Source organism: Eschrichtius robustus, chromosome 10 (genome assembly GCF_028021215.1).
Source record: "Eschrichtius robustus isolate mEscRob2 chromosome 10, mEscRob2.pri, whole genome shotgun sequence".
Taxonomy (NCBI): domain Eukaryota; kingdom Metazoa; phylum Chordata; class Mammalia; order Artiodactyla; family Eschrichtiidae; genus Eschrichtius; species Eschrichtius robustus.
In genome coordinates, this window is record NC_090833.1 from 28,308,812 (window position 1) to 28,328,839 (window position 20,028).

Sequence of the window (20,028 nt, forward strand, 5' to 3'; positions counted from 1 at the left end):
GATACTTCACAGTTGTTCAGAATAATTTGCTGGGGCTCTGCTTGGCTTGCCGTTAAGTGAATGGCCCTGCTGAGAGCGGAGTGGACCAGGCCTTGGTGGCTGGCTGATGGCAGAGCCTGGGCCCTGTGGGCAGAGTCCGGTCACACTGCGGTACATGTTTGAGGGACATGTGTCATTGTTGTCCTTGATTTGTTTTCTGTCCCAATTCTGCCCCATAAAGACACATGTGCTCGGTTTACTTTGAATTTAAAAAGCTTCTAGCTCAGTCATATCTCATTAAATAAGGTTGTTTTTAATTAGTTTAATCCAAAGTATAAGTCTCATATCTTAGTTACACTTTTCTCCCAAATCAGATTCATAAAGGGTCCTACGGATTTAAGGACAGTTTCTCAGGCTTTTTACATGGACCCACGAAGGACTTGGATGGAAGAAGTGGTATTAAAACCATTTATTTTCACTGCTTTTCAACTCATGTGTCCCTCTGAGTTTTGAAGGAATAGGTGGTACTCAGAAGAAAAGAAGGAAGAATCGTTGAAATCCATTCATACCTTCAGGAAAATGAGATCACTTACATGGCTGCCTCACAACAGCCTGTCTGGGGCATCTACAGTGGCCCTCATGCTGGGAGAGAGCCAAGGCCTGTGAATAAGTCCTTCAGGTCTTTCTGGTCAGCGCCCCTCACTGCTCGTCCTGACTCCCCATTCGTTTACCTTGCGATCCAAGTTCAGGCCTGAGCCACCATAGCTGGAGGTGCATCTGTGAGATGAATGAGTATTCTTTCTTTAACATCTCAGATGTCTAACTTTGTCTATAATCAAGGCCGAGCCCCTCCCCTTCCCCATTTAGCTTCTGTTAGCCCCCTGGGCAGGAATAATAGGAGTTAAGAGGTTACCAGAATCTAATAGAGGAGATTGAGCTATAACTTTCACCAAATCTAACTTTAGACTTCCTTTAAAGAGGGAATTCATCTAAATGAAGCATGTACAGACTCATGCTGTATCTGCTACAAAGCGATTCTGTATTCATATTCTCAGTGTTCTAATGTCAGGCTGTTCTTTTAGGTATGGTAGGTTTCTCGGGGTGCCAGTACTTCTCAATCATGTCCTCCAAGTCAGAGTTAAGGATGCCATCAAGCAAGTGAAGGAACACTTGAAGCTCGGCAAGTAACAGTATCCATCCCAAAACATGTCAGAAAAAGGGGCCCAGAGTCGTTGGTACGTGGGAGTAGTTGGCAGGTAAACATGGTCACTTAACAGTTTATTGTTTAAGACTTTTAAATACAAAGCCATCACTGGCATTTAGTGATCTTACGCCAGTCAAGACTGAGCTCCAGTTCATACTTGAAAGTGTAGATCCTATATGTGGAGCATGGCAATTATTGTTTCTGCTTATCTCCTACAGAATAATTATACAGGTCAATGGAAATTTTATATGACCCTGTATAAAGGGTGTATAAGACCGTTCTTTTTTTTTTTTCATAAATTTATTTATTTTTGGCTGCGTTGGGTCTTCGTTGCTGCGCGTGGGCTTTCTGTAGTTGCGGTGTGTGGGCTTTCTCTAGTTGCGATGACCAGGGCCTACTCTTTTTTTTTTTTTTTTTAAAGAAATTCACGTTCTTTTCTTTCTTTCTTTCTTTCTTTATGACCGTGTTGAGTCTTCGTTTCTGTGCGAGGGCTTTCTCTAGTTGCGGCAAGTGGGGACCACTCTTCATCGCGGCGCGCGGGCCTCTCACCATCGCGGCCTCTCTTGTTGCGGAGCACAGGCTCCAGACGCGCAGGCTCAGTAATTGTGGCTCACGGGCCCAGTTGCTCCGTGGCATGTGGGATCTTCCCAGACCAGGGCTCGAACCCGTGTCCCCTGCATTGGCAGGCAGATTCTCAACCACCGCGCCACCAGGGAAGCCCATGGGCCTACTCTTTGTTGCAGTGCGCGGGCTTCTCATTGCGGTGGCTTCTCTCGTTGCGGAGCATGGGCTCTAGGCGCGCGGGCTTCAGTAGTTGTGGCACGTGGGCTCAGTAGTTGTGGCTCGCAGGCTCAGTAGTTATAGCACACAGGCTTAGTTGCTCTGCGGCATGTGGGAGCTTCCTGGACCAGGGCTCGAACCTGTGTCCCTTGCATTGGCAGGTGGATTCTTAACTACTGCACCACCAGGGAAGCCCTAAGACCGTTCTTATAACAAGAATCTGTTAGAATTTTTGTTTGTTAGATTAATATGCTATGCATTGTTGTTTTCCAATTTATTTACAGCCAGAAGAATTTAACTTATTTGAGTAATTTCACACTAATACTTCTACATTTATTAAGTTTTCAAACCAAAGCAGTCCTTTGTGTGTGTGAGAATTTACAACCTGCTGCTCTTATAATGTCAAAAACAGTGAACCGAAGTGAACCGCATTAGGCCACTCTCAGACCTCTTTCTTTTTTTTTTAAATAATTAAATTAAATTCCATTTAGTTATTTATTTATTTAATTTTGGGCCAGGCCTTCCCTGACCAGGGATTGAACCCAGACCCCCTGAAGTGGAAGCATAGAGTCCTAACCACTGGACTGCCAGGAAATTCCCTCAGACCTCTTTCAATAGTTTCATTTTGGTACCAGACTCTTTCATGAACTCAGAGAAATCAGTTCAGCATTTGAACTGTCAGGTTTTTGACCTGAAAATGATGTTTTAACTCTGAATAAAATTATTTTATTTTATTTATTGAAGAGGTATTTTTCCCTGGGCTATTCTTCATATATTGCGTGTGTGCATGTGTGTGTCTGCCTTGACTGAGTCCTCAATTGCATCAATGAACGCTCAGATCCTCACTGACTTTCTCTTTGCAAGAAGAACATGTTAGTGGACATAATTACGTCCATCTGTGTCATCTCTGCAGTGTCCTCTGTCCCGGCCAGCTTTGTCGTGTTCCTGATCCAGTGGTGCGTCAGCAAATGGAAGCACCTGTAGTTCATCAGTGGAGTGAAGCCCATCATTCTACTGGCTCTCCAGTTCTGTCTAGGACATGGTAAGAACGCTGGTCTGCTGCTGCTTTATAAACCTCCATCAGGGCTGTGGATTGGATGGATGAAAGTGCCCCTGGCCATCACCAGGAAATGTTCTAGCTAGTCCAAAGATGAATGAAAGAGGAAAAGGCAGACCCAGTTGTACACTTTCATGTGACCAAACATGGCCTTAAGCACACAGCTGATCTCACGCCAGAGGAAATCCGTCCACACAGACTGCAATTCATACCATCACCACCTCATTCCCTAAGTGACAACTTTTCAAAAAACTGAGGTGGAAGACTCGTAGTCAAAACTCAAAACCAATGCTTCTAACATGTCTGATAGATTTTAGCCTTCAGAGTCAGGGTGTTCTTTGCCTTACTAGGAACTCATCTGTCCTTCAGATTCCTGAGGACCAGGTAAGAGAGGTGACCGTGCTTCCTGTTTTTCAGTTTTCCCATAGATAGCTAATTCATAATTTATTGTTTTTGCAGTATATTAGAAACATAAAATAACATAGCTGTAAGTACAAGCTATCAGGAGAGCTTAGAAGTGCCAAATCTAGTTTAAGAAGGCTGAGGCACTCAACTAAAATAAAAACTAAAGTTGTTTGTAAGAAGATCCTAGTATGTCTGTGATGGTACTGAAGAAATTCTTATAAGGTTACTTGCAGGCTATTTACTTGAGGTGACAATATTTACAATAAAGACAGTACATTATTACTGTCTCATTACCTTATGGCAAGACAACAATAGCTCCAGAGATGAGGATAAAAATATAAAACACAATAAGAAGAATCAGATTGTATATGTAGGCTTTTATTAGGGCGAACATTTCCATAACCAGAAATATCTCATTAAAACAAACAGATGACCAAGTACCTTTGTTAAACAGTGATTTAAAATGAAGTAAAAATTAGTAAAGTTAACTGTAAATGAAGATACTGCAGCATATAAACCAATGAGTCATCAATAACTTTTAATACTAGGACCTAATAACATTATTTTCCAGGTAAGTAATTATTAATGTGAAAACCATAATTAATACAGATGACACAGGTAACATTGTACTCTTCCATTGTAAAGAAATATGTTTAATATTTTTATGAATCCTATCTGGTAGTATAAAATAAACTTTAATGGACAAAAACTTTTAAAATCTTAGAAAAACAGACATGATGAAAAGGTCAATAATGTATACAAATAATGTAAAGATATTATCACAGGTATGGAAATGAAAGAATCATTTGAATGTAAGAAAATGCTATAAAAGCAGAGGGTTGTCAAAATAGAGAAAAAGAGATACTTTGAAACAAATGAAAAGTCAAGATCCTATAGTAATAGCAACTATTTTTAATGTATGACAGATGCTGAAATGCCTAGGCAAAAAGGAACAGACTGTTTCCTGAAGTGGTGGTGATAGTGGACAGAGGTAGCTTTTAAATATGCAAGGGACATAGCAAATTAACTTACCACCTCCATCAAATAAAAGTGAGAATCTCTTGGGAGAATTTAAGCACCATTAGTAGACACATCTTATGGCAATTAATGAAATGCTTCATGTATCAGTGGAAAACTATTTCAATGGTGAAAATGACATAGGAATCAGAAGCATATTCTGCTGAGACCCAAGGAAGTTAACACTTTCCCGAACTGGAAAAAAATTCATAAGAAGGTATATAAAGTTATTGACTAAATCAAATTTGTTCTAAGAATAACTCGTACCTAGTGAAATAGCTTACCAGCTGCCACAACTCTGGGATCCTCATGAGACTGATGTCTCCCAGCTGCTCGGCTATCCGCACTCTCGTTCCACCAAAGAACATGAACTGCAGAAATAAATAAACCAGAAATAGATTCTAAAGACTGTGGCATTACTCAGATAAGAAAGACAGAAACATTAATCAGAAACTGTAACTCCTATTCTTTAAATCAAAATAGTGATTATCAACAGGGTAACAGTATATTAGTGATAAGATTTCAGAGGGGTGAGCGATTTGGGAGAGAAATTTATAAATTAATTAGTCAAACTGGTTTTGTAGATGAAGAAACAGAAAGCTGGAGAAGGGAAGTAAAATAACACAGCTAAAGACATAATCAAGACTAGACTCAGGGTTTCCCTGGTGGCGCAGTGGTTAAGAATCCGCCTGCCAATGCAGGGGACATGGGTTTGAGCCCTGGTCCGGGAAGATCCCACATGCCATGGAGAAGCTAAGTCCGTGAGCCACAACTACTGAGCCTGTGCTCTAGAGCTCGCGAGCCACTACTACTGAAGCCTGTGTGCCTAGAGCCCATGCTCTGCAACAAGAGAAGCCACCACAATGAGAAGCCCATGCACCGCAACGAAGGTTAGCCCCTGTTCGCCACAACTAGAGAAAGCCCGTGCGCAGCAACAAAGACCCAACACAGCCAAAAAAAAATAAAGACTAGACCCAAATTGCATGACTTCCTAATACATGTTCCTTTATTTTAAAAAAGCAAGATCATAAAAAAAGTTGTGTTTATTATTGAACATTTGGGTGATACAAAGAAAAAAACTAAAAGTAGCAATAATGTTAACCACCTAAGGAAAACCTCTATTAAGTGTATTTCCTTTAAAAAATGTGAGGAAAATCACATTAGGATCTTGCTGTATATTATGCTTAGTCTTAGTAATAGATTTTTAAAAATCAACAATGTGTTCTTTCTATGGCAATAACATTAATTTTTTAAATTAATTTTTATTGGAGTATAGTTGCTTTACAATGTTGTGTTCGTTTCTGCTGTACAGCAAAGTGAATCAGCTATACGTATACATATATCCCCTCTTTTTTGGATTTCCTTCTCATTTAGGTCACCACAGATCACTGAGTAGAGTTCCCTGTGCAATAACATTAATTTTTCATGGCTATATGAATTCCTTCTTATAGATATAACAACATTTTATCCCAACCCCTTATTATTGACCAATTAAATTATTTCCAGTGTTTCAGTATTCTGTGAAATACTGGGGTAATGTTCTTGTGCATAGTGTTTTATAAACTTTTTATAATTACAGTATAATACATGTTATCTGTATAGGAAAATGCAGATAAAGTAGGAGGCATTTCAATACCATCCAGAAATAACCACTTTAATACTTGGTATATCTCTTTCCATGGTTATGCATACATGTTTGCATTTTAATATATATTTATGTATTTATATACACATAAACACATAAAAATATATGCTTATGGTTATAAATACATTATATATGATACATATCTATATATCTATTTATGTATCACATGTGTATTACATAAAGATGGTTATACCACATTGTTTCCAAAGTTTCCTTACTATAAATAATGCTGACATAAATTTCATTACAGCAGCAGTACATGTGTATCTATAATAAGAGCAGTGTTGATGACAACTTCTAACATTTATTGGGTGCTTATTACGTGCTGAGCCTGGTTTTACATTTTGTGTGTATTAACTCATTTAGTTTTCATAATAACCTTCAGTGGTAGGTTATTATTGTCATCATTTTATGGATGAGGAAACTAAGGCACAGTAAGGTTAAGTAACTCACCCAAGGTGACAGAGTTTTAAGTGGTGGAGCTGGGATTCAAACCCAGGCAGTCTGGATCTGATTATTTTCTTAACATAAACTCCTAAAATTTAAATTGAGAGAACCAAAGAGTATCTTACATATATACACTTACAAATGTATATATTATACACTGTCCTCCAGAAGTGAAGTACTGATTTATACTCAGCATATTATCATATTCCTAGTACACTGAGAATGAATTTAAGATTAAAAAGTGTGTGCACACACATTTCAGTAGTTTTTTTAAATAAAAATTCTACACGTCCATTATAGTAAATTAGAGATTTAAAAAACCTTTAACGTCATCATTCAAATGTGATTATATATTTTATATCCTTTCAAATTTCCTTCTTGTATAACTAAAAACATTCATATTTCCTAGAATGTTGGCAAAAACAGTTGAAAAAATTAAGCTTTTTGTTTTATTGCCAAATTATTAAGGGGGGCAAGATTAAGCCAATACAGCCCTACACTGTACAACAGTACTTGTTTGTCCCCAACCCCTCTAATACTATATCTATATAATATGTTTTTATTAGGTAAAAAATGGCATCCAATTATTGTTTTAATCTGCAACTTCTTTAATATATATTAGTCATCTGTGTCGTCTTTGCATAAGCTTTTATTTTTCTTTTTGCTTTTGGATTTCATTTATGTTGTTGTGGGTATGCACAGAAATTTGAGCCTTTGTACAATAAAATCATCAGTTCTTTTTTCTCCTTCATAGTTTCTTCATTTGCTTTTGGCTTAGAAATGTTCTCACATATTATTAAATAAATTTATCTATATTTTGTTTCAGTAATTCTATGAATTCAGTTTTTTAATTGATATTTATAATCCATCTTGATTTTATTTTAGTGTAGGGTGTGAGAAAGGCATCTAATAATTGTCATAATTTTTCTCCTCTTCATGTATTTTCCAACTTGAACAAACATCTATTTTTGCACAGTCCAACTTTTTTTTTTTTTTACAATATATTATAAAAAGTTGAATTTCTGAGCAACGATCAGCTCAACTCTGGATATGTTAGGTTTGAGATGTCCATTAGACATGAAGTGGAGAATATGAGGAGGCAACTGGATATTATGAGTTTTCAAATATTAAAAGTCTTAGTTATCCTCTCAGATAAACTCTATAAGCATTTTTCGAGTTTGCCACAAAAAAAAAAAAAACAAAAAAAACGAAAAACCCTCTGAAATTCTGACTGGAGTATCTTTCAACTTGATAAGTTAAATATCCCAAATAGGTGTTTTATTAAATAAATCAATATGGTATACATACTATGTGTATATAAGTAGTGAGAAATGGGTAATTTTTTTCTTTGGGCTTGTCCATGTTTTTAATATTTACAATAACTATATATTACTTTTTTAAAAATAATTAATTAATTTATTTATTTATTTTTATTTTTGGCTGTGTTGGGTCTTCGTTTCTGTGCAAGGGCTTTCTCCAGTTGCGGCAAGCGGGGGCCACTCTTCATCACGGTGCGCGGGCCTCTCACCATCGTGGCCTCTCTCGTTGCGGAGCACAGGCTCCAGACGCGCAGGCTCAGCAGCTGTGGCTCACGGGCCCAGTTGCTCCGCGGCATGTGGGATCTTCCCAGACCAGGGCTCGAACCCGTGTCCCCTGCATTGGCAGGCAGATTCTCAACCACTGCGCCACCAGGGAAGCCCCTATATATTACTTTTCACCCCAAAACAACCCAAGTAATATTATTAAAAAAAAATCACAAATGGTACAACAGTACAAACTTTCACATATAAAATAAATAAGTTGCTGAGAAGCTTAGAAGTTCCCATTACAAGGAAAAAAAAAAATTTTAACTATGTGAGGTAATGGATGTTAACTAAACTTATTGTGGTGATAATTTCACACAATATATATATATATATATATATATATCAGATCATGGGCTTCCCTGTTGGCGCAGTGGTTGAGAATCTGCCTGCCAATGCAGGGTACACGGGTTCAAGCCCTGGTCTGGGAAGATCCCACATGCCGCGGAGCAACTAGGCCCGTGAGCCACGACTTCTGAGCCTGCGCGTCTGGAGCCTGTGCTCCGCAATGGGAGAAGCCACGATAGTGAGAGGCCCGCGCACCGCGATGAAGAGTGGCCCCCACTTGCCACAACTAGAGAAAGCCCTCGCACAGAAACGAAGACTCAACACAGCCAAAAATAAAATTAATTAATAAAAAAAAAAAATCCACTTTAAAAAAATATATATATATCAGATCATTATGTTGTACACCTTAAACTTACACAATGTTATATGTCAATTATATTGCAATAAAAGTGGAAAAAAAATGAATAAAACTACATTCAGAGATTATGTAGATTATGAAAAAAAGATTATGAAAGGAATAGGTGATTTCTTGAGGTTCTTTCCAGTTTTAAAAATTTTATTATTTTGATGTATCAGAGAAAAAAGCAGTTCAGTATTTGAAAAAGGCTTCATAAGGTATTAATATTCTAAAGAAATAAGATTTAAAAGAGGTTTACTCAACCCTTAAAATCACAAAACACTAAAAATTTGGCAATAAAAAGTAAAATACACTCAATAATGAGAACAGAGACAAACTGACCCAAGGAACAGTAGATCACCAATATACTTTGCAATTTCATAGAAGAGATGGACAACTGTACCTCTGTTGAGTATTCCATATTCTGCATGGAACACTCCAACTAATTTTGTGTAGCCTTGATTGACATGACTATGAACTGCCCTTTTAAATGGGTCACCCCACAGAGCTGGCCCACCAGGTTTCATCTGAAAAGTAGCCAGTTCATAGACTCCTGGAATAGGGAGAAAAATAAGTATTTTACTGAACACATTCAAGCAATTTGTAATCCTGTCTAGTTTGGTTCCAGTGGAAAGCTAATCTATATATAGATTTGGAGGATCATACACATATACATGTTTATGTAGACATATTTATTAATAATTTGCACTGTGCTTTTATGTTTAGAAAGTCCTTGTCCCACTTTAAGGATGAGTTGTTAAGCTTATCATAGAGAACAAAGAAAAAGGGACTGGAAGATATAGGTAAGTTATTATCTAAAATATTTTTAACCTATAAAATTTATCAATAAAATAGTGAGAAAATAATGGAATAGGAGTTTTTAGCTGCCTGCATTTACACTTTTAAAATAGAAATGAATAAAGTATTTTCCAATCTCTTACAGTTCTATTCTTCTTTCCAACTTCCACTACTTTTTTGCTTTATATAATTTCCCCCTATAGGTTTCCATTTCTACCAGGAACAGCAAGCAACCAATGGACCTGAAGTGACTGTCTCAGAGTTTTTGAGGGAAAACAAACGCTAAAGGAGGTGGTTTTATTATTCCAGGTATATAATATCCAGGTAAATACTTGAAAAGTATTTTACCTTCTGGGTGGAAGTATAGGGTGGGTGGACAGAAAGAAACTAGGGGGCCAGTAGATTTGAGAAGTAAAGGAAAAACATGCAGAAGTTACTGAAGAATCATGAATAACATAGAGGAAGAGAACCAAGATTTGACATTGTCTTTGAAACCCACTAGTTCATTTAGATGGTGCCTAAAACTGAGGGGATGTAGGTGGATAAGGATCTAAATAAGACTTTTCAAATCTCTTGTAATCCAAAATGCACTACAGAGTTGGGAATAATGGGGGAAATAAAATAAAATTTAAATTAGTTTATGCTTTTTCTAATCTGACCTTTGTTTAAAACTGGATTGAGGTAATAATTTCTTTAAGTCAGCAAGAAGTGAAATCAGGAAGAAGACAAATCTTTAGGAATTATTTTCAAACTGAGAAATAAGAAAGAGGAAGACATAAAAGTTAGACTACAGTAATACAGCTTGGCAGTTTCAGTTAATTCATTCCCCTGAAACAGTCAAATTTTATAAGCAAATTTGTACTTAATGATTTGAGATTAGTAGTAATTTATGGAAAAATGCTTTTATATCTAAAAGTTTGTAATATTTAAAAATTATGACAAAATATCATACACTATCCCTCATCTACCCACATGTGTTCCCTGCTCCCAAGGCCCAACTTCTCAACCTTTAGTGACCATGTCAACTTTTTCTATAATATAGCTCAACTTTAAGTATCAGTATGATACCAATTTGGAAAAATACTGCATTATTTAATGCTCAATTTTTAAGAATAAGCTAAGAGCTCCAACTTATTTTTCTCTCAACAATCAACATATGTTCCTATATTATGCAAAAGATTAACTTCATTTTTTTCCAGTAGAACTTTAGTTTTTATAGCTTAAAATCTTTAATATTTTCTCCATCAAAATTCAGTGACTAAGACGGAAGGACTTACCGTCTTTTGGAGGTTTTTCTAATTGGCACCATGGCACCAGGTAAGTAATTTCACTCTCTTGTTTATCAGTAAGAGCCAAATTTGGAATGAGAAATTGTTCTTGCCATTCCTTATCTTTGGCCAAGGCCTTCTGAACTTCAGTTCGATGAGCAAAATTGTCTATGGGATGAAAAGGAGTAAGAAAAATAAAAATGTTTGATTTAAAACCACCTGTAGGGGATTCCCTGGTGGCGCAGTGGTTGAGAGTCTGCCTGCTGATGCAGGGGACACGTGTTCGAGCCCTGGTCTGGGAAGGTCCCACATGCCGCGGAGCAACTAGGCCCGTGAGCCACAATTGCTGAGCCTGCGTGTCTGGAGCCTGTGCTCCACAACAAGAGAGGCCGCGATAGTGAGAGGCCCGCGCACCGCGATGAAGAGTGGCCCCCGCTTGCCGCGACTAGAGAGGGCCCTCGCACAGAAACGAAGACCCAACACAGCCATAAATAAATAAATAAATAAATAAATAATTAAAAAAAAACCAACACGAGATACCATTTAAAAACAAAAAACAAAAAAAAAACACCTGTACTTTTTCTGGGTTTCATTCAGTTTAGTAAATGTTCATCGAGGCCACATAAGGACTGTGTTATATCACTGGAGATACCAACATAAGTAGATGTGACACCTGTCCCCAAGTTGTTCATGGTCTAAAAGGGGAGTAGGAATGTAAACAACTGATAATGTCATATAGTAATGGGCTTTGTATGCTCTACCACTTAGTAGGTAGTTGTGAGGCTTAGGTAAGTTATTGAATCTTTCTGTGTCTGTTTAACTCTAGGGCTGAAGTGAGGAGTAAATGAATTAGCACATGAAAGGAGCTCAGAACAGCGTTTGGCACCTAGTGAGTACTCAATATCTGCTAACTATTCTTATTAATTTTATTGAGGCCTTTAAATTATGGCACCAGTTTAGAAAAAGACTATTTTTCTTTGTCAGTGGTGATGGTGATGAGTGGTCAGGTCAAGGTATAACTGAATTAAATTGAACATAAATGAAATTAAGATTTGCTTTTTCAGCCTATTCTTTGAACAAACAGCTTCCAAAGAAATAGTGCTCATTCTCTTATTGTCATCCATTCTTTTTACCCAGTACTACTTCTCTTCTGTTTGTTACCCACCCATATGTTACTAACATATGGGCCTAGTACTAATATTTACTAATAGGGCCTTATAAGACTAATGGTAAAAGAGTTTTCTATGGTTTACGTTGCAGATAAGGAATAACAGCTTTCTTAGAGCTTTAGTAAGTTATATCAGGACCTTACTAGTAATTTCTTAATGGGACGTGATTCAGCTGGTGGTGCATTAAAGCATAAATTGTTTTTTAAATGAATTTATTTATTTTTGGTTGCGTTGGGTCTTCGTTGCTGTGCGAGGGCTTTCTCTAGTTGTGGCGAGAGGGGGCTACTCTTCCTTGTGGTGCTCGGGCCTCTCATTGCGGTGGCTTCTCTTGTTGCGGTGCACGGGTTCTAGGTGTGTGGGCTTCAGTAGTTGTGGTTCGCGGGCTCTAGAGCACTGGCTCAGTAGTTGTGGTGCATGGGCTTAGGTGCTCCGCGGCATGTGGGATCTTCCCGGACCAGGGCTCGAACCCGTGTCCCCTGCATTGCCAGGCAGATTCTTAACCACCGCGCCACCAGGGAAGTCCCATAAATTGTGTTTTAATGGGGTTTGTTTTATTACAACAGGGAGAACCTCTAAACTATCGCCACGTTAAATACAGAATGAGTACTTTTCATATTAAAGTACTTTATGACTATTAACTTTGGACACTGATGACCAAACACTAAATGAAATTATTAAAAGTTCTTTAGATATCATCAAGTCCTGATGTGACTTCACAAAGATTTAATATTGGAGTAATAAACATTCTGGGGATTCCTGTAACCGTTCTTCTTGTAAACCAGGGGTTGGTCAACTTCAATACTGAAAAACTTACTCACTTCCTTTCCTTTACCTCCCTAGACTAGTATAATGACAGTGAATTCCTTGAAACTCTGGGGGCAGAAAAAAAACCAAAGTGGTTCTGAAACATAACAAAATTATTAAATCTTAAGGATGGGTGAGGGCTTCAAAGTTAACTATCATCCCCTATCAACTTCTATTTCCCTAAAGTCCCTAGATGTTTGAATGATTTCTGCTAAAACATTGATATCCAGCTATAGCTTCAATATAAAGAAAAAATAATTCTACTTTCTTTTATGATCCTAACCCACTCTGGTTCTTGCATTAACTGCTTTAAATTTTTCATAAAAAATCTTTACAATAAGCCATTCTAAACTTTTTTTTTTTAGAATTAAAGTCTAGTTCAGAATTTTATGACTTGAAATTGGAGATGCCACATTTTCCCAATATTGCTTCCCATATGATAATATAAAGGTTCCAGGAATGGGCTGTTAAGAGGTACACTGTTGGGGAGAATAATCACTGAATTAATTTTTTTGGTATTGCTTTTTTAGTTTTACTTAACCTGTATATATTTATAGTAACATAGATCCAAGAACTAAGTCTCATGTAATATCTAACTGAATGAAAATCTGTACTGAATACTTAATTTGATGACTCATACCATACTTCCAAATATGAAACACTTTATTCATTCTGCCTCCAAATTCTACAGTCCAGAATCCAACCAATTCAGAGTGAGCTGTCCGAAGATGAATGTTTTTCTTAACATTTTCCAGGAACTCATTCATCTTTGAGGGCTTAACATAATAGGTATGAAATTCATAGAATGTTCCATCATATTGTCTGGGGCCTGTAGCAAAAGATGAACACACCTGAAGAAAGATAAGGCAAATTGAAATATTTGGGGAAGGTAGGGTTTATAATATTACGTTACAAACAAATCTGAGTCTGGAAACAAGGGACACTCATTAAACTCATAATCTGTTTCGACTTCTGTTGTCCTCTCTCCATTGAATTTGTTTAGAGATATGTCAATAAAGATGCCTGCTTTTAAACATTCTAAATATATAGCTACTGTTTCCTAGCAGGGGCTCCACCTTTAGTCACTTTTCCATGAGAAGTTGCTCATAAGAAGGCACTGGGGCACTCTCTTTACCAAAGGACTACAATTAGGATCCTAATAAATTTTACAAATAGTTTATTATCCCTTATTTAGCCAATATTCCATCTTTATTGAATAGCATATGTATTAGAGTTAAGCATTTAAAACAATTTTTTAACATATACAGGTATTTTGGCTGGCACAATAACAATGTGTTTACTGGCAGAAAACTCTTTTTTTTTTTTAGGTTCTTAAAACAATGGAAATTGCTGGTCAGATAGAAGTATTTTCTAAATCCAGTGAAGTGGACCACCAGTCAAAAATAGGACAGGAGTGTAACTAATATAATAGGAAACTATGACTTAGCCAGTTGCATTGTAATATGGTGATAGCCTGTGTAAATGCTAGAAAAAGGAAACATCAGTAAGTCAGAATTGTCTGAATAATTACTAGGGTTTAGTTACATATGCAACCTGCAGAAGGGCATTTAATCCACCCAATTATAGCAGGTTGATGGAAATATCCCTTAAGAACCATTCATTACTTTTGTAATAGTCATATGCTCACAATGTAAATTTCTAATTGGGTTCTCTGAGTGAACTTAACTTTCAGTAGGAGATGCTTTGTGTATGTATATGTGTTTGTGTATATATATATGTATATACAAATATATGTATATACACACATGCGTATACATATACATTCATATAGCATTCTAGTTTACATATCCATCGTACATAAGTTTGGTTAGCATGTGCACATTTCCTGAAGCTGATTATACCAGAATTATCTATTAAAGTAGTTTTGGTACTTATAAGGCTATTGATGAATTTTGGGCTTATACTGGCTACCTGCTATGTCAAAGGAAAGCAGTAGGCTTCTTCCTCTGACATATATTTTGTTTACAAAACAGAGTAATGCATATATTTTACTTAATTGTGTATAAGGCTTAATTATAATAATCTCTCTTGAGGTCATTCCATCTCTATGATGAGTTATATTCTTATTGCCCAACTGACTTAAGCTTGCCATCAAAAACAATTGCAGCTGCCCCTGTATTTGGCAGATAATTCTTTTTGTGCCATCTTACCAAACTTTCCTAACAGAATGTTAAGCACATAAAAACTGCCTAGTACTTATAGTTTAAAAATATAATAAATAAAATATATCAGGTATCAGAAAATGGGCCAATAGGGTACTTGTAACAATTGTTTTTAAAGTTGCTTTTCAGGGAATTTGTATTTGGAGATCAAAATATGTGATCAGAGGCACACATTTTATTATCTTTGGCAGAAGAATGTGTCCTCCCTGTGTCCTCAAGTCCATTCTCTACGTCTGCGTCTTAATTCCTGTCCTTCCCCTAGGTTCGTCAGAACCATTTTTTTTTCTTTTTTTTTGGTTGACATTCAATAACGTCAAAGTTCAGAGTAAAATTCTAAGGAATAATTCTTGGTCCTGCCCCAGTACAGAGAATCAGAATAAAGACTGTATTGCTAATCTTGGGTGAAGGGGCCATTAATGGTTCCTCTGTAGTCTTCACCAGAAAGTCAGTCTCTAGAGTAGATTAATCCCCTTCTTACTGCTCTTTGAGAAAGAAGTAAAAGCCTAAACACCAAAAGGAAAAACCTCTAGGGTAGATTCACAGAATAGGCCAATTCCTGACAGTTAAGGCTGAATCACAGTAATCTATTTTGTACATTTTTTATCCAGATTAAATGAAGTTGTCATCATCATATTTGCTACGAGGTTCCTGACACTGCCTGACTAGGGCACCAACCTCAGGAGACAGTGGCATCTGGGCAGGATGCTTCACCACCTGCACCCTGGGCCCCCTCTTAAAGGTTCTCTGCCTGCAAAATGCTGGGAGGTTGTGTATTTCGTTGAATCGGGGGAGGCCTGTCCTATTGCCCCTTCAGTCTGGAGGGGCTTGTCAAAACACAAATGAGTAAGAGAGGCCGGTCCAGTGTCTAGCACAGGCCCCAATGCGGAGACAGCAACCTCGCAGAGACGCAAAAACGCAGCAGCTGGCGCTTCAGGGGTGTCCTCAGGGCTTCCGGGTACCCAGGCTAGAAACGGCCCTTGTCCACAACTGTTTGCGAGCCGGCCGGACGAGACCCTGGCAGTGGGTCTTCCTCTAACAGCACCCTTCCTACTGCCGCGCATCCCGGGGTCGGCCGCCTCGGGATTCCCAGACTTGTACTAGAACCTCTGCGGCAGCAGCACCACGTTGGCAGGTCTGGGCCCGTAGGCGCAAGCGCGGCCCGCGCTCTCCCCGCAGACGCCCCTCCCCGCCCCTCCCCCAGCGAACGTTTTGGGCACGTCCTGGGCGGCCGGTACCTGAGGCGCCTGCGTCCGAGCGGCCAGAGCCTTAGTCAGGCTCCTTCTGAGGGCAAGCATGGTACGGCTTCGAGCGCTGAGAAGGGCAGCGGCCGGTATTCTTCCTTAAATTCCTCCTCCTGTGGCTTCCCGACTAGCAGGGAGCAGCGCCTGCACAACTGCCGGATGCAGACTCGGGGCGGGTCGGCTCCTCCTCCTGCGTAGGCGCCGGTGGGGGAGGGGGGCGGCCGTACCGCCCAGTCTGCCAGGCGTCCTCCGCAGCCTGAGCCCCAGACGCGTTTGGTGTTAGCTCTGACTCTTCCTTCCCCGCTGGTTCCCTCAAACGTTCTTACCCCTAGCGTCAGAAGTGACATTAGAATTAGCTGAGTGCTGATGTCGCTCCTGTACCACCTGTCTGGGCCCATCGCCTCATGTCCTTGCACACCTGCGTACAGTTCCTAAAAGTTCGTGTGTAGGTTGCGAGTGTGCACGACCAAGGAGCCTTCACTTTTCTGTTTTAAGTGCGTTCTCCTTCCCCATCACTGCGCGCAGCGTGAAGTTGCAAGGCTCCTAATAACTTACACTGTATTTTCTAGGAGCTCAGAGGAATGGGGGCACCGAGCTAGATATGAAAAATTCAAATATAAATATACGTTGTTAAAATTCTGTGATCCTTAAAAGCAAAACCTCTGGTGTAGTCTCCCCTATCCCTGATTATTGCTCACCAGAATAATCACATTTCAACATTTAGAGCTGTTTCTTCTGACGCCTGTTTCTATATTTTTAAATAATAGGCACATTCTGCTATTTCTTGTGTTTGTTTGTTTTGGTTTTTTTTTCGGTTTAGATAGTATCTATTGACTCCCTCTATGGAAGAAGAGGATTTATGTCTCTAGTATAACACTCCCCGCAAATAATTTCCCTTCCTGCGTCTAATAATGTTTACATGAAAAATAATCAGTTGATTACATCATTAATTTACATTATTTACATCATGTTAATATTTATGTTATTCTTGCTAATAGTTACATTATTGCAAACATTAATGCAGTATTACTTATATTGTTAGGACTAGGGGGTTAGTTGTACCTTGTACAATGACTTGAATCATCTGTTCAGAGGAAAGGAGGCTTTTTAAAATTAGTAATTCCAGAAGGGCGAGTCATTTTTTCCAGATGATGGGCATCCATTTCTAACTAATGAAGACAAAACAAAGCATCATCTGTGCCCAGACTGGATCTTTATGTTTAAATTTATTTTCTTAGACTCCCCCCCCACCGCCCCCCACCACCGCCTCCCGGAATTAACAATTCATTCCCTCATTCAACCCATATTAATTAAATTTCTTCTATGCTTCAGTCACTTTTCCAGAAACTGGGGTGCAGAGGTGAACAAAAGACAAAGTCTGTGTTCCCTTGGAAGTCCCAGGTTAGGGGAAACAGATAGACAAATGAAGGAAAAATATATCAGGGATTAATAAATACGACGAGGAAAGACAAAGTAGGATATGGAGAATAGAAAGTGCTGGAGGGAGGTAGCAGAGACTGCTAGCTATTTCCCAATGCCATTCTTGTCCCAAGCCCTCTTAAAAAAATACTAATAGAACCCAGGCAGCTTGGTGCATCCACGTGACTTAAGTCCTGGCCAGTGGGATGTTTTAGCACATTTATGACCTACTGTAAGTGATCTTAAAGTTGTGTAGGAAGGGTTGTTTTCCTCTTTGCCTTTTTCTTATTTCTGCCTGCTGGAATGTGGATGTAATGGTTTGAGTTCTTGGTCTTTGAGGTAGAAGCCACATGCTGGGGATGGCAGAACAACAAGAGAGAAGCAGCCTAGGTTCTGACACCATGGAACACCATACTAGGAGCTCTGGACTGCCTGTCTTTGGACTTCTTTCACAAGAGAATTCATCTTCTAGTTTAAGCCACTGCTATGTGGCTTACATCTATGATCTTAATCATAGGAAGGGGACTATTTTTTTATTTCTCTTTTTCATTTGTTTCTCTTCTTTTCCTTATACTTATTAATCACCAAATTATTTGCCAAAACTCAAAATGATTAAACCTTTTAATCAGTTTATCAGTTTCATCTTCTAGAGGTATCTTTCAGGAGTCTTTTCTCTTGGTCCAGTGTGGACTAAGCGTTCTCTAAGGTGGCCCTGTAGTAATTCTTGGATCTCCTTTCACTGATCTCCTGGGGAATCTCGTTTGCCTTCTGTTGGACCTCATTTTTCCAGGATCTTGTATCTTTTTTTTTTCCTCCTAATTTTAGGAGACGACACATGGGACTTAAACTTTTGAGACTTGCATCTCTAAAAATGTCTTTATCAACCTCCTTAATTTATAGTTTGGGTGGATGTAAAATTCTACATTGGAAATAATTTTTCCTCATATTTTTAAAGGCACTGCTCCATTGCATTATAGTTTCTAGTGAGACATTCATCCCATTCTGATTCCTGATCCTTTGTATGTGACTTATTTCTCTCTGGAAGCTTTTATGTTTGTCTTGTTTTCCCTAATTTTCTGAAATTTCACAATAATGTTCCTTGGGATAGATATTTTTTCATACACTATGTCTCACTCAGTTGACCCCCCTGAATCTGGAAACTCTTAAATTATGAAAAATTTGTTATGTTTCTTGGATTTTTTTTCTTCCTCCTCAATCTCTGGAACTTCTTTTATTCAAACATTATGCCTCCACTTGATCCTCTAATTTTCTTTTTCCTCCTAATTTTTTAATCTTTCTTTTTTGCTTTTTTCGGGGGAGGGGGTCATGAAATGTTCCAATTTTATTTTCTAACTCATGTAGTGAAATTTTAATCTTCTAATTCCAGTGTTTATGTCCAAGAACTCCTTTTTACCCCTTTTTCCAGAATGTTTTTTTCCCCACTCTCTTCAGAAATGTTATCCTCTTTTTGTTTCATGGGTTCAATATTTCTGTCTCTCTGGGTACATTGATTATAGGTGTTTTCTTTTTAAATATTGTTGTTTTAAGCCTTCATTTGAGTTTTATTTTGTTTTCTATCTGTTTGATTATTTTTTCTGTCTCTGGTACTGGAGTTTTTCCTGAAATGTTTTTGTATTTGTCTATCAGCTCATATTTTGAAGTTGGACTATAAAAATGTTTGAAAGCACCCAAGTGTGCTTTATAGTTCCCTTGGTTTTGACTCTGTGCTAGAGCAATGTCTGTTCTTTTCCTCTGCATTGAGAGGACTATTTATCCTTTTAAATGTATTCAGAAAGTCAGCACATTAAGAAAAAAAAAAAAAAAAAAGGAAAAAAAAAGAAAAAAAAGAAAAAAAAAAAAAGGAAAAAAAAAAAAGAAAAAAAAAATGTTTGAAAGCTCTGTGAGTATGGGTGGGTCTTGCCAAGTAATGGCTTTAGTGTAGGGTGATCTGACTGGGCAGTTTCCTTCAGTAGATGCCCATCACCCCGCTGTTATTATCTATAAGTTATTTCTCTTGTCTAGTCAGTTTTCCCTGCAAGGAAACTTCTGGTGTCCCGCCTGTGAGGTCTAATCTTTGTTGCCAGGTTCTTGAGACTAAAGAGAGAAGGAGGCCAGAGATCTCAATATTTGGTAGTATCTTTCAAGAATATATGTAATATATATATACGTACATACATATGTACGTATATATATATATATATATATATATATATATTGTTTAGGCTAATTTGCTGTTACAAATTGACACCAAATGCGTATTATGACTCAAACACTAATGAATTTTATTTTTTATGAGAAACCAGAGTGCACTTACCTACTTGTCAGGCAGCTCTTCTATACATGA

General features: G+C 38.1%; 1 protein-coding gene and 1 non-coding gene across 2 annotated transcripts; one reads left to right on the forward strand and one right to left on the reverse strand.

Moving 5' to 3' along the window:
* Positions 1-4,322: 4,322 nt before the first annotated feature.
* Positions 4,323-16,456, reverse strand: NIPSNAP3A (nipsnap homolog 3A). Its single transcript, XM_068552403.1, has 6 exons — positions 16,260-16,456; positions 13,482-13,692; positions 10,878-11,036; positions 9,206-9,355; positions 4,727-4,813; positions 4,323-4,637 (listed from the first exon to the last, which is right to left on the reverse strand). Exons 1-6 carry the CDS (start codon positions 16,317-16,319, stop codon positions 4,561-4,563), a joined length of 744 nt encoding a protein of 247 aa, XP_068408504.1. The 5' UTR covers positions 16,320-16,456; the 3' UTR covers positions 4,323-4,560.
* Positions 16,457-19,358: 2,902 nt separating this feature from the next.
* LOC137771060 (small nucleolar RNA SNORA22) lies at positions 19,359-19,491 on the forward strand. The gene has a single exon (XR_011075279.1). It is a non-coding gene; the product is annotated as a small nucleolar RNA SNORA22 (small nucleolar RNA).
* The last annotated feature ends 537 nt before the right edge of the window (positions 19,492-20,028 follow it).